Genomic DNA, 13,428 nt, shown 5'->3' on the forward strand with positions numbered 1-13,428 from the left:
AACAGAGAAAATTCCTACGTTAAACAGTATGCTTATGCTGCTTAGTGGCTTTATGCCAGTAAATAAAAATATGTGGAATGTTTTCAGACATTGGCTTTATATATAGCAACATTCAGATAAAGCATGAGGAGATGGTTTTGTTTTTGCTGTTTTCAATTGACATGTTTTTCATCAGCACAGCTTTTGGGCTGATTGAGGGGAGGTAACGTATCTAAGCTGTTAGTACCTAAGCTAATTTTTCAGAGATCCGGGATGAAACTCTGGCCATCCCTTATTTTCGTTTGAGGTCTTGCAGGAAATCTTCTGGGCAGATTTTGCAATGCTGTAAATAACACGGAAATAAAATGGAAGACTGCTTTTGTGTGTGTCGTGTTGATGCTATAGTAAGAAACTGCTCTTTGCTCTCATTTGGAGACACCTGCCCTTGCAGTGGTTGGTTTGCTCGCAGGAGCGCTGCCTGGCCGCAGGTCACGTTAGCTTTTAGCGTGGCTGCTTTCAGTGCGGAATATAGCGCCCAGAGTCCCTTCTTGGTGGCCTCTCTGAACTGCATTGTTTCTTGCTATCTTAATGGGAAAAAATCTGCGTGTTAGAAACCTGCTGACACGGTTGGTGTCATCTGCTTCCGCCTCGCAGCTGTGCGGATGGCTCCTTCCCCGTGCCCCTGGGCCGGGGATGCTGAACGCAGCACCTTGGAGCCTGGATGGGGCTGCATAAGAGGCTTGTCCTGCCTCGCTGCTGCCCCTTGCCCTCTGTTCTGCCGCTCACGTTGTGCTCTGGAAGTGCAAGCCTGGATTTAACACCCCCGTGCCCCGCCGCCTGCCGCTGAGCCCATTCTCTCCGCCCGTCCTGCCCCGCTGCAGCCAGACTCCCTCGGCTCAGCTTCGTGACTCTGTTCTGCAGAGCGCCCGTTCCTGGCGGTTTGCATCGCTTTCAAGAGAAACTTAAAAAGCCCGGAGATACCAGGTGTCTGCCTCTGTGTTCTGACATGACAGGGTTATTCATCTTAGAGAACTGCAGCTGGGTACAGTCAGTGGTAAAAACAGACTGAACATTTTGTGCCTTGTTACTACTTGAATTCATTGCACAGAGCTCTCTTGCTATTTCTAGATGGCTTCCTCTTGTCAGTGACCTTCTCTTGTTTTTCTGGTGCACGTAGCTGACTCCATGGCCTGAAAGACTTAGACCTGGATCCTGCAAAACTTAACTTCTGATGGAAATAGCCCTGGGGAAAGCTTTGCAAGATCAGAGCATTTGCTGTCTTTGAAGGCTGGGGGTGACTTTCCTCATGCTCAAAGTCAAGATCTTTTCCGGGAACGGAGAGGGCAGATCTGCGTGCAGAGGTGTGGATAAATGTCAGCAAATGCACATAGCAGCATGGATGCTTGTAAGCCCCGTATCTCAGTTAAATACAAAGTCATGCAGCAGAATTTGGGCTTCTTCATAAGAAGCATTGGTGGTTTCTGGACTGAAGCTGGATTGCTCAGCCAGGAAAGTTGTCTGCAATCGTCCCTACAGGCCTACTTAAAGGATTTCCTTTAAATGGTAAAAGAAATATTTTCTTTTGGCTTCTCATAAGATGGACCACCGTTTGCTGGGTTGAAGGAGCAGAATGAGAACTCCAGATTTTCCCAGCTTTACAAGATGCATACCAAAAACTTCGGTCAAAATTGAAATTGCAGATCTCAGTACAGCCGGTGGACTCGGTGGCTTTCCTCCTGTGAAACCCTGCACCGGTGTCCATGGAATTGGCCGGTCCGGTGAGCCTTGTGGTCCTTGCACCATTACCCCTGTCCTTCATCTGGGGGTTCCCAGCTTTCCAGCAGAACACAGGGTCTTGTCTTCAGGCTTGGCAGCAGCGGGAGATGAGAAGTCTGTTGCCCTGTGAGCTCAGCTGCTCCAAGTGTCTTTGCTGAAGCCCCTTGCCCAGAAAAGACTTCGTATGATGTATTTTCTTGTTACTTAATCTGCTGAAGTTGGACATAAGTTGGGCTGACTCCTGGGTATTCTGAAGGCTGACTGTCTGACGTAAGCGGCAGAAATGGCAGAGTTCACTGGCTAACAAATAGACAGAGGATCTTGCTTACTTGATAGCATGTTTGTTTTTTTCAGTGGAGTCCAAACAACTTTTGAAGTGCTTAAGTTTGTGTTCTTTTACCCTTTATAGTATGCGTTTGCCTCCTGGTATAGCGTGAGGCACACTGATACTTTTATTTTTAAAGCTAAAGACCTTATGGTTTCTATTGAATTTAGGATTTTGAAACAAACAGCAGGGAAAAAAAAAACGAGTATTTGCAGTTCACACTTACATTTTCTACTTCAACTTTATCTTATTTTTTGAACTAGATAAAAATAGATTGGAAATATTCTAAGAGAAAACACAGATAATCAAGGCAGGAGTAAAGAAATACCCAAGTGAATCCTGCTAATATGTCAGGAATGGTGACCTGTTAATATACACCATCACTGATTAAATTAACATTCATAAACTGAGAATTCCTGTTACTGTATATGGTCTCTTGACAAAATTCAGCTGGTGTATGGGAGGATGAAGTTGCACTTAAAATGTAAATCATACTGTGAATAACCTCACTTGTCTACACACAGTATGAACAATGTTGTGGGCTTAATCTCCGTGTTTATGTTTCCTGTTTAACTGGGGATGGTGTGTGAAGATGATAAATGTTTGGTATTTAAGTTGGTGGCATGTTACCTTTAAACGTGATGCTTCTGCTGTGCTTGCGTGAGCATCAAATGAGGTTGACCATTCATTTTGAGTCTGCAGCCTTCCTTCAGGTGCAGCAGGAGCTTGGCCTATCACTGCCTCGTTTCAGATTGCTAGCAAAGAAAATGGCTTCGTAGTCTGCTCCACCGCCCTGTTTTTTCCCTGCCCTTCCCTGGAGGATAAGCTGCTCAGAATTAGCATATTGCAGTTGGTCCTTGATCCGCTCTTAAGGCCTTATTTTTCCTCTTTGGAAGGCATATTATCAAAGAAGCAACTGAAAGCAGCTCTTGCTGCCCACCAGTCTTTTTGTTCAGGTACTTCTCAGCTCACAGCGGGTGGGATGTAAGGTACCTCCCTGTCTCGTCTCCCTTTGTGCAGGGCTTTGCAGTTGTTGGAGCTGAGGTTTCCCTTCCCCTCCTCTTATGCCTGCCAGCTCACCAGTTCAGTCGCTCTGTTCCTGTTCCTTCACGTGGGTGACCAGGAATGGTGGATCAGTAGATGCAGCTATGCTTCTCCTTTTCTTCATTCATATTTCGTCCTTGGAAATAACCGACGTCCAACAGTGGCTACTGTAGCTTCTCCCATGACAGGATCTTTGCCCAGCATGTGTGTTCCTGATGGTGATTTTAGTGTAACATTTCCATTCCTGCTCCCCCACTCCCTGCACCCTGAAGCAGTTTTGAGAAGACAGAACAGTTTTTCTGAGGACTGAGGTCTGATCGCTTCTGGCACGTTAAAATCTCACGTAGCCTTAATCATCTGGGGCTCCTGCTTATTCAGGACAATTGTACAGCTCTGATTTATGAAGGCTTCCTATTTTCATCGTGGTCAGACTTGCGTGTTCCCGACTCCTGGTGCAAGGTGTACGGATTTACCTTCACCTTCAAAAATCAACATCTAAAATGCAGTGGAATGAATGCAAAGGAGTTGTCTGTCTGCCCCCACCTTTAGAGAGAATAATGGGAGAAGGAACTGAACATGTTAGGTACTACCGATGTAGCTCACTGCTTTCTAGGCTGTAAGGTGCTCTGCTTCTGGAAAGTGTAAAAACTAGGCTGAAGTGGCAGTCAGGGAGCAAAAGGCACAAACAGATGCATTCTCAGGACAAGCTTTCCAGATATTCAGAATTTAGAGGGGTGAAGCTGCTGTACAAACCTTCAGCCTTTTAGGAGACGTGAGTAGTAATAGGATGTGGAAGAAATGGAGATACAAAAGTATATATGCACATATGAACTGTCAAATTAATAATGTGAGATCTTTTCACCTAGAGCTGGCAATCAGGAAACTTAGCCATCATTCCCTTTCCTGAAGACATTTGAGCCTCATAAACGTGAACACCAGACAGTCTCAGTTGGATATGTCTACCCAAGATCCGTCTCTTGCCCAGGAAGCTGTCAGCAGGGAAGGATTGTTTTCTTGCGTAGTGAGGAGAGGCTGGCTGCGGGGAATTCTGGCACGGGACTGCCTGCCGTCAGCCCGTCTGATAGCTGGAATGGGGCATGCTGAATATACGTTCAGTTGTTGATATGTCCAAGAAAATAGGTGATAGACATTTGTTCCAAGCTATGCTTTCAAATTTTTGCGTCTAGGAGCCCTTGCTACTTGGCTTCTGCTGAAAACCACAACGCTTCCCCCTCCTCTCCCAGTACAACCTATTAATTTTGACTTGTCTCCGGTACTCCAGAAGATATCTTCTGTGCAGCCTGACTAGCTGTGCCCTTGGAATTAAAACCCACAGCGATGAAGCCAAGAGAGAGAATCCTGAAATTGAAGCAAGAGCCTGAGACTTCAGTAAACAGGATGGAGAAGACACGAAGCAGAGAACCCAGCCAAAAGAATGGCTAGCATTGAAATTGCTCTAAAACAACCCAAAACAACAGAGGTTCTCCCAGAAACGTATCAAAACTTTCTGTCCACCAATATGCTATGATTCTTTGTGGGGTGATTTGATGTGTGCATGTTTCAGCTAGTTCTTTCTTGATTATCGCTTACAATTTTCCTTCAGTGTTACAGAATCTGAGTTCCAAAGCCTTTCAGATATATGAATTAACCTCCCCCCAAGCAGCAGAAATTTGCCAAAAGCTTAATGGGAATGATTTATCTTAAAAGCACTCTTTGCACCAAAACCCCAGCCTCACCCTCTGCGAGGTGAGAGGACGATTTTCTGAAGCTTCAGCCTTTAAGGCTGCACGTTCAGCAGGTGCTGAAAAGAAGTGGGGTGTTCTTGGTATTGTCCAGCATTACGTTGTCACGTTTGAAGCCAGTACTTCACTTGTACATCCTTATGACTTTTCTGAAGCTATTGCCTGCGGTGATGTCCCACCCTGCTGAAGCGTGCTGTGGCACCTTCCGTAGGCGAACTCAGGCTTAGGTTGAGATCCAGGTTAGGAGGTGGACACAGCACTAAGCTGCTTTGGATCACAGCAAAGTTTTATCAGCAGTCAGAAAGGCAGCTGTTGCTCACCCATGCTTACATGTGTGATTATCTTCAGCTTCATGAGTAAGGGTGAGCTGTCTGAGTACAGATAGTTTTACGCTGCCTTCCACTAATTGCAGTAAGGTAAAGCATTCAAAATATCTATTATAAATACCTAGGAGCCATAGCTGAAGCTTCAAAACCTCTCCTGCTCTGCAGATTTTAATCAGTTTTACCACGGTGTGTGAAGTAAACGACAGAAGCACCTTTAAAATGGCTGTTGTATGGGAAGGAATAAGAGTGTGGGCAGAGAGCAGTGTCTGGCTTCTGAGGAAAGAATAAGGTGGTGTCTAAAAGATACAGGGATGCAGGAAGGATCTGAATTCTTCCTGCTCATCTAGCAAATCGAGGAGTGGTTATGCAAGCCCTAATGCAACACGTCTTCATGAAATACGTCCTCGTTCTTTCCGCTAAATAGGATTTTTGTTGTCAGCACCACGCGCTTCCCAGGAGGGCACGTGGCTTTCTTCTGGGCTGAGGCTGCTGGAATTTTTCAGAGCACTACCTTGCCACCTCTGTTGTGATGACTAAAGAAACTGTTTTAGCTCCAGATAGCTTAAAAAGAGGTTTCTTTGTGCAGGGAAAGTTTACAATGTGCTTACTGATAAGGTGTTAGTGTGTGTTCCAGGTAGACGTGCTTGAGAACTGAAGACAATTGAGGAATGTGATGGCAAAATCCACTGCACTGCTGAGTCCTTACAGCTGGCTGAAAATTGATAAATAGCTGGACATGCTCTACATTTTCCCTATTACATTTATTAATATTAATATATGTTAAAGGAGCACCAGAAACACTAACTACAGGTACAGTTGAACATTTGTGCAGTTTTCATAAATAGTGGAAGCAGTGACATTAAACATATGCAGGAATCCCCATAGTTATAAATATTTACAAATATTTAGTTTGGCAAAAGCACCTTATTCAGATGTTCCTAGCTGCACTCACTAATGCAGCGTGCGTATTTGTCACACGGCATACTCCTCAAACTGATAGTTGAATTAGTCTGAATGCAAGGGCTTTCCCTTGGCATATCACTTTGTATTTCACAAATATTTAAATTTCATTACAGTTCAGCAAAACACACCACTTCAACTGCGCGCAATTAACACACAAGCGTTGCGGCGTCGGCATTGATTCATTTGCCAGCGAGAGAGACCCAATGCACTATGTGGCGTGTGAGCAAGATTACGCGCAGTAATTAATAATCCTTATCAGAGCCACCTAAGCGTCTCTTGGTATGCCGTGAATTGCAGCTCAAGAGATGCTTATAATTTCCTAACTCAGGCAATTTCCAAAAGACCCGAGCGTGGGAGCTTGTGTCCCGCTGAAATGCAGCTCTGAAGCATTTTGCCTTTAGACATCTGTAGGCTGTTTTTCCACTGAGATAATCAAGTGAAGGTTAAAGGCCAGGCCGAGCCCAGAACGTGTGGGCATTATCTTGTCAAAGAAGCTGAGTGTGGGGTGCGGGAGGGGGGACGAAGCTGCTCTGCAGTTAACCACACGCAGCTCTGAATGTTTGCTACCTGTTAAAATTTGCCTTGATTGCTTTAACTGAAACAGAGAAGCTCATATTTTTCAGAAGTTTCAGTTTATTTTGTGCATAGGGCAGCTTTTTGTTATCAGATTTCCTGTTTCTCCTGTTTAGTCAGTCCTTAGTGGGTTCCCTTGCTGGTTACGGGTCTTTTTCGCAAAGCAACAGCAGACAGAGCCATTTTTTTAAAATCAGAAAATTAAATTGCAAACCCTCAGAATATAAAAGGAAGATTGGGGCACAGTCTAGCATCAAGAGAGTTCTTAAAGCTTAGGGTTTTAAAGCTGAGAAGGGCTTTTTTTTGCCCCGAAACACACTGTGATTTAGTGTGATGGTTCTGTTCCCCATGGCTTTAATATAACAACACGGATAACAGCATCAGCACGGATGAGCAACACGAGCCTCACCTTGGGTTAGCATCACAAATCCTTATCCACGGTCCTCGGAGTGGGTGTGAAGCCCGAGCGCGGGCTGTGCGGCAGCATCGCCAGCGCCGGCACACCCTATATTTCCTGTCAATAGCGTCTGGGTAGTTTGTTTTCAGCCGTAATTGTGGAGAAATATTTATGCTGTGAGAAAACATCACAGTTCAGACGGAGCCCCGCAGTGGGTTTTCTTTAGTCGTTTTCTGAGGCTTCAACAGACAACAACAAATTTTAGGCTTCGTTGGTACAACTGGGGAGGTTGCTTAATTTTTTATTTTTGTTTTTCAGTTTTGAAAAGGTTTGAAAACTATATCAAGAAGAGTCTTTGTAGAAACTGGGGTCAAAATTGGCCGAAACAATACATGTCTAATGAAATTTCTATAAGCCACCCAGATACAAATTGTTTTTTTCATTTACATTTCACTACAGATGTCAATGAAAGCACAGTTCCTTCTAAAGCATCATAATGTATGTAAACCATTGCAGGAAGCATAGCATGCGAAGCTTAGGAGACTGCAGATGGAGAGAAAAGGCTCCTGATTTCATAAAAATAACAAAACCTGTTTTAACATATTGTGCATTAAATATTGTTCATTTGCATACTTTCTATGGCTAGGTTATAAAAGCCCACCATGTGGTGGACTTGTTGGAAGTCTGAAAAGATAGTCTTTCTCCAAATGGAGATGTGTTAGTGGAAGCTGCTGCTTAATTACAAAACAAAAATAACTGTTTTTCTCTGTGTTTTGGTTTTTTTTTTCTTGGTGTGTGTGTGTTGGGTTATTTACTTTTGTAGGTTTTTAGAGTCTGATTTTTATGTTGTTTACATAAAATTCAATAGAATTAGGAAGGGAAGCATAGGTGCAAGCACTGCAAATTCTGCTAGCTTGGGTTCGGTGTTGTACAACAGTCTGCCTGCTTGGAGCCAGCAGCAGCAGGGACTCCTCGATCAGGGTTTCCAGCAGATAGCCAGGCAGATTGTAGAGTGCCACTTACATTATTTTTTTGCATCTTTATATAGAATTGCATAATTTTATGTACAGCATAGCCGCGGCTGAAACTTTGATAGTACAAATGTACAATACCACAGATTAAAATGAGAAATTGCTGTCAGAAGCATAAATAGAAAATCTGAAAAAAGGAGAAGGAAAAAATCAGTGTTTGTGGGGTGGAAGTCTTGCATACACACGCACATATGTTGTCAGGGCTTGAAGAAGGATGGAGTGAGACATGCCTGTGGGGAGCAGGTTCCCTGCCTTAATAGCCTTGGCCTGGCCCGGTCCCTTTCCACCTCCAGGATTTCGTGAGCCTCGAGCAGTGGGTGGCATCGGAGCACAGACCCCCATTAAGCCCAGGCTTGGAGAAGTCTCATCGATGGCTGGAGCATATGCAGCATTAAAGGTTTTGAAGGTTAACACTGCCAGCTTAAAATCAATCTGCTAATTTATAAGCTGCCAACATAAAGAGTGCGGGCGAGCGTAACGCGAGCGGGACGCCCGCGCCGGGCAGCCAGTGTGCTCCTGTGTCCAGAGGGATGTGAGGGGAATCGGAGCAGCCCGGAGAGCTGGACTAGGCTTGCGTCTTGCTGGAGAGGGTGCAAACAAAACTGGGAAGTGGGAAAGGAATAATAGTGACCTTTCTTAGGATAAGGGAATTCTTAAGAAAAAAGCGATTTTCAGTGGAACTCGAGGTTTTTCACCGGGGAAGCCCTGCGCTGGGGGAAGCGTTTTTTGCAAGCCCCATGGAGATCCATTTGCACCTCGCCAAGCTGCGAGGTGCTGAGGTTTGCTGCTCATCACCTGCTTCTCTGCAGGCCTGCTTGCTCCTGGCTGGCTGTCAAAGCGTGGGGGTCTTCTCAGCACTGGCAGGGGGCCCTGTGGGTTGACCTGCTGCCTCTGACCCCTCAGGAGAACACCCCTAGGCCCACCGAGGATGCTTCAGGCTGAGGAGCACCCCCACACACACATCCACCAGGTGTGTCTGGATTTGGAGACCCAAGGCGGGGCTGAGGGGGTGGACAGGGGCAGTGGTCGAGAGGCTTAGATGGCAGGGTGAAGCTAATTGCGGGCTCGGAGGGTCAACTGGCAAACCTGGGGGAGAAAGCACATTAAAAGTGCAGCTGGCACCTCTTCTCAAGCCTCATAACTGCCTCTCATCGTTCCCTCCTCACCAAGTGCTACGTCCTTCAATATGTTTTATATGAATGTATGCACCGAAACCTGACTTTTCCTAATCATTCTTATTTCCTCTTAGTTAAAAATTAAAAAAAAAGTATCTGTGAGTGCCAGATACAAGTTACCCATCTTGTTGACCGTTTGCTCTGTGAAGGCCTTGTAGAAAAAAACACTGTGGTAAAGCAGACTTTGGTGCTTCGACTCTTGGACACCCCATCTGATGAAAGCTTTGCAAATCCTGTCCTTAATTAGGCAGCCTGGCTCTCGGTTCTTCCCATGGATGTGTGCAAGTTGAGAGGGCTGGGATGAATCCTTCCTTGAGAGACTATTGAAAGATTCTTCTCTAAAGAAGCAATTCTCTTATTTATAAGCTCAGAAGTGGGTGGTATCATGCCCACAAGGAAGCCGGTCCTTTTGCCTTTAGCTCGGGGTGTGAGGTTCGCGCAGCAGACGGGAAGTGACCGGCGTTTGATGAAGTTAAAACGATGCACTGAGAGAGTTGTCCCAGTTTGTGGGAACGCTTCTGCATACATCGAGAGAGAGAAGGACCTTTGGAGAAACCAGTGTGCAAAGTCTTATAATTAAAGGCTTATTCAGAAAAGCATGCGCACAAGGGAACTGAACTGGTCTTGCAAAGCCGGCGTTGGTGATGGCATATTTTGGTTCAAGTGCATGACCGCTGAGCTCAGTGATGTTCCTTCAGAGAGTATGCGTAGTTAAGATGTAACGGGGGTTTTGGTTAAAACACTCAATAAAGAGAAAGCAAACGTCCAGCTGAAATAGCAGGCAGAAAAGCTGAGCCAAGGTGGACTTGCAGTATTTTGTGGTGGGGTGGGGAAGGATCCACGTGTGCCAGGTTTCAGCAGGGCAGCGATGCAGGACAGCATTAAGTGAACCAGAAATCAGGCTACACAACACGCAGAGCCTCTGCACGACAAAAATGCCATGTTTCCTGTTTCTGTGACCTAAGCAGCATCGTTGTCAACTGATGGTGACTTCTGTCTTACCTTCTATTAGTCTGACTTTGTTAATTTTTTCCTTTTCCCTTGTCCATTCTCCACAGCAGCAGCAGGAGATGCTGGCAATGAAGCATCAGCAGGAGCTGCTGGAGCACCAGAGAAAGTTGGAGCAGCACCGACAGGAGCAGGAGCTGGAGAAGCAGCACCGAGAGCAAAAACTTCAACAGCTGAAAAACAAAGAGAAAGGAAAAGAGAGTAAGTAGCAGAAGCTCGCTTGTTTTGGTGATGACAGGTAGAGTAAATGAATGGAAGCCATAATGCAGCATTATAAAGCTGAAGAAGCCTTCCTGATAGCCTTTCTACAGGGCTTGGCTGCACAGGAGCTTATGTAAACGGTTAGGAGGTACTGAGGGTAAAAGAGAAATTTATTTCTATGCTTTATCTTCATTTTTGTCTTACTAAATGCCGTTTTAGCGTTTTTCAAAAGGAAGCGTATCATCTCTTTATTTGATTTAACATTTTCTGAAGTATTTTTGGCAGCATTCCTAATGGAGGCAGAATATTAAAACCATAAAATACACCAGATGCACACTGCTTTTCTTTTTCTTTACTTTTCTTAATTTCACTCTTTTAGGATGTAGGCGAGTTCTCAGTTTTTAGCTTTAAAGTGTTCTCATTCAGAAAGTACTTCTTTCATGAGGTACAGATTGTGGTTGGCTTTCCCATGTGCTATTATGTACTTGACGAGATTCAGTAAAATGATTATTGCCTCACAAATCTCCTTATCAAAGACACTTTGGTTGCTTGTTCCGTTTTCTTTTAGAAGTGAATGGAAGGAAAAATACCTTGCAAAGTTGTACTATCAACTCGTTAGGTCTTCATTCCAAATGACACAAGGAAGCCTGTAATGGAAGCAGCATAGAGGGCTAAATGGTACCAGGAGATGAGGTACTGTCTGGGGACCAGCGACAAGATAAAGCTCCAAGAACAACTTTTCTAGCAGGAAGGGGCTGGGGTGTAGGAGGCTGAAATTTTTTTCATAAGGTTGAATTCCCCACTGCCTGTGTATGCATCTTGCAAGGACAAGCTGTTGAAGCTGCACTCAGATGAGGGAACGTGCAGACCTACCCCAATATCTTAGCAAAGCGGTTCATAGAAGCCCCAGCACGTGCGTGCATTTGTATTGGGTTTTGTTTGTTTCTTCTAAGTATTGGGAGAGAAAGCAAAGGGTCAGAATTTCCTTAAAAGAAGCAGTGTGACTTTCAGGAGTGAGTAAAGGTGATGACAGTGTAGGTTGGCTACTTCAGTGTGCAGCTGGCTGCCACAAGCGATTCTTCCCATTGTCCTCTGGTTGCTTTCTGTTGTTTTCCAAAATAAAGGCAGTGAGTTTGAACTGGGTGAGAGCTATAAGCACGTCCACTTCACCCCGCCATTCTCATCAACTGTTGATTTTGTATTGATGTTTTCTATGGCTGATATCTGTCTATTCTCCTTAAGATAATTTACAATAAACAAAAATGCCCGGGTCTCTGTAAAATGACAAAGGCATCTGAAGCACCTTTTGGATGAAACATAGGTGTAGAGGGAAGAACAGAACTTGGGGATGCTAAGTTGAAGATCCTGTTCCCATGGCTACAGTTTTATTTTTAAAATACTTTTATTTAAGAAGTACTATAGTGTATAATCATTATAGCAGCTAAGCTCTTAAGAATACTTATTTTTCTCACATCAGAAAGTTTTGCTAAGCGTAACAGTTAAAATTGTCCAAATCTGAAGTGAGGAGTGTGTAATAGATGAAGAATATAGTTTATTTTCCATCCTTCCCCCATCACTGTAAGAGAAAAATAGATTGCTTTGTACCTTCTAGAAGGCAATGCTCAAATAGGGTTAGATTAACATAATACCAGATGCTTGCTTTCTCATCTCGGGATCCTTACCCCATCCCTTGTGAACCGAAATCTGCTATCATAAAGCTTTTGATCAAAAGCATGTCTCTAACAAAAGAAGGAAAACCCACATGAAACTAAAGGTGCTTTTTGTGCAGGGGAAGGAATGATAGATGGTTGTCCTGTCTTTCCACTGCTACAATTCAACCTAGAACCAGTCTTGTGCATCAGTGTTTCCAGACAGGCCTAATCTGTCTTCCCATCTCCCTCCTTCTGGGCATGGACCATTCAACCCCTTGCTGCTCAGGCAGCCTTTGACTGTGGCTTGTTTTAGGCTTTCTCCTACAGGCTGGCTGGCTATGATCAGCCCACACTATCATTAAGGGCTTTCTCTCATTAATTTCCATTTGTTCTGCTCCTCTGTTCTTGCATTGTGCAACCTCCTTCTCCTTGCAGGAGCTTGGTCCTGCTTCAGACCTCCTGTATTCTCTTCCCACTGCCCCTGCCTTATCCCATATTCAGTTGTAGTTCAATTCTGGGACAGGATATAACCTGTTTTTTGTTGTTGTTGTTTTGTTTTTGGTTTTCCCCTCTGGTTGTAGCCTGGCTCAATCCTTTGCCTCTCAATCTCTTGATTTAGACCCATCCTGTCTGTAGTACTTTGCTCATCGGGGCTCTCTCCTGTTTGCAGTCCTTATCACTTGATCTGCTCTTTGCTCCCTGCTCCTCTCAAACGCTTGGGCCCTCTGAAGCGTAAGTGCTTGCTTCGCAGCTTGGTTCTCCACACCATGGGCAGCTGCTGCCCCAGCCAGTTCTTGTTCACCAGTTCCTTCCCTCGTCCTTCTTTTTCTCTGCCACGGTCTCTCAGTTCTCCTAGGGTTCAATGTCTTGCTTCCTGCCTGTGGAAGCAAGATACTTTCCATACATATGAGCTTTGCATGTCTGGCTTGTGCTCTTGCTCTCCTTGCCTATACCCCTGCACAGTGTATAAAATAACGTCATGTATGGGCCAGATTGTGCCTTTTTGCCTTCGGCTTCCTCCTCTTTAATGTCTTCACTGGGTATTGCAGAGTACTTCTGCCTGTATCATATCACTGCATATATAATATGTTAAAAGGGAATTATATATATATATATATATTTATATTTAATCTTTCAATTCTCAAGGGTCAAGAGCTGAGTAATGGTCAGATCTTCTCGCATGATAGCTTTGTCCATGGCTCCAATATTGCCCAGGAAAGAGAAGGCCTACGTGTT

The 13,428-nt window shown here is 44.6% G+C and overlaps 1 protein-coding gene across 14 annotated transcripts in view; it reads left to right on the top strand.

The window, feature by feature from the left end:
- HDAC4 (histone deacetylase 4) overlaps window positions 1–13,428 on the top strand; it is a 252,798-nt gene that overhangs the window by 137,110 nt on the left and 102,260 nt on the right. For 12 of the 14 annotated variants that reach the window (XM_083841239.1, XM_083841246.1, XM_083841240.1 and 9 more), the window contains one exon: window positions 10,390–10,540. In XM_083841239.1, the coding sequence (XP_083697365.1) occupies window positions 10,390–10,540 (151 nt within the window). The remainder of the gene's footprint in view (window positions 1–10,389; window positions 10,541–13,428) is intronic. The other 2 variants (XM_083841245.1, XM_083841242.1) reach the window with 1 other exon arrangement.

Source organism: Anser anser (genome assembly GCF_964211835.1).
Source record: "Anser anser genome assembly, chromosome: 6".
Classification (NCBI taxonomy): Eukaryota; Metazoa; Chordata; class Aves; order Anseriformes; family Anatidae; genus Anser; species Anser anser.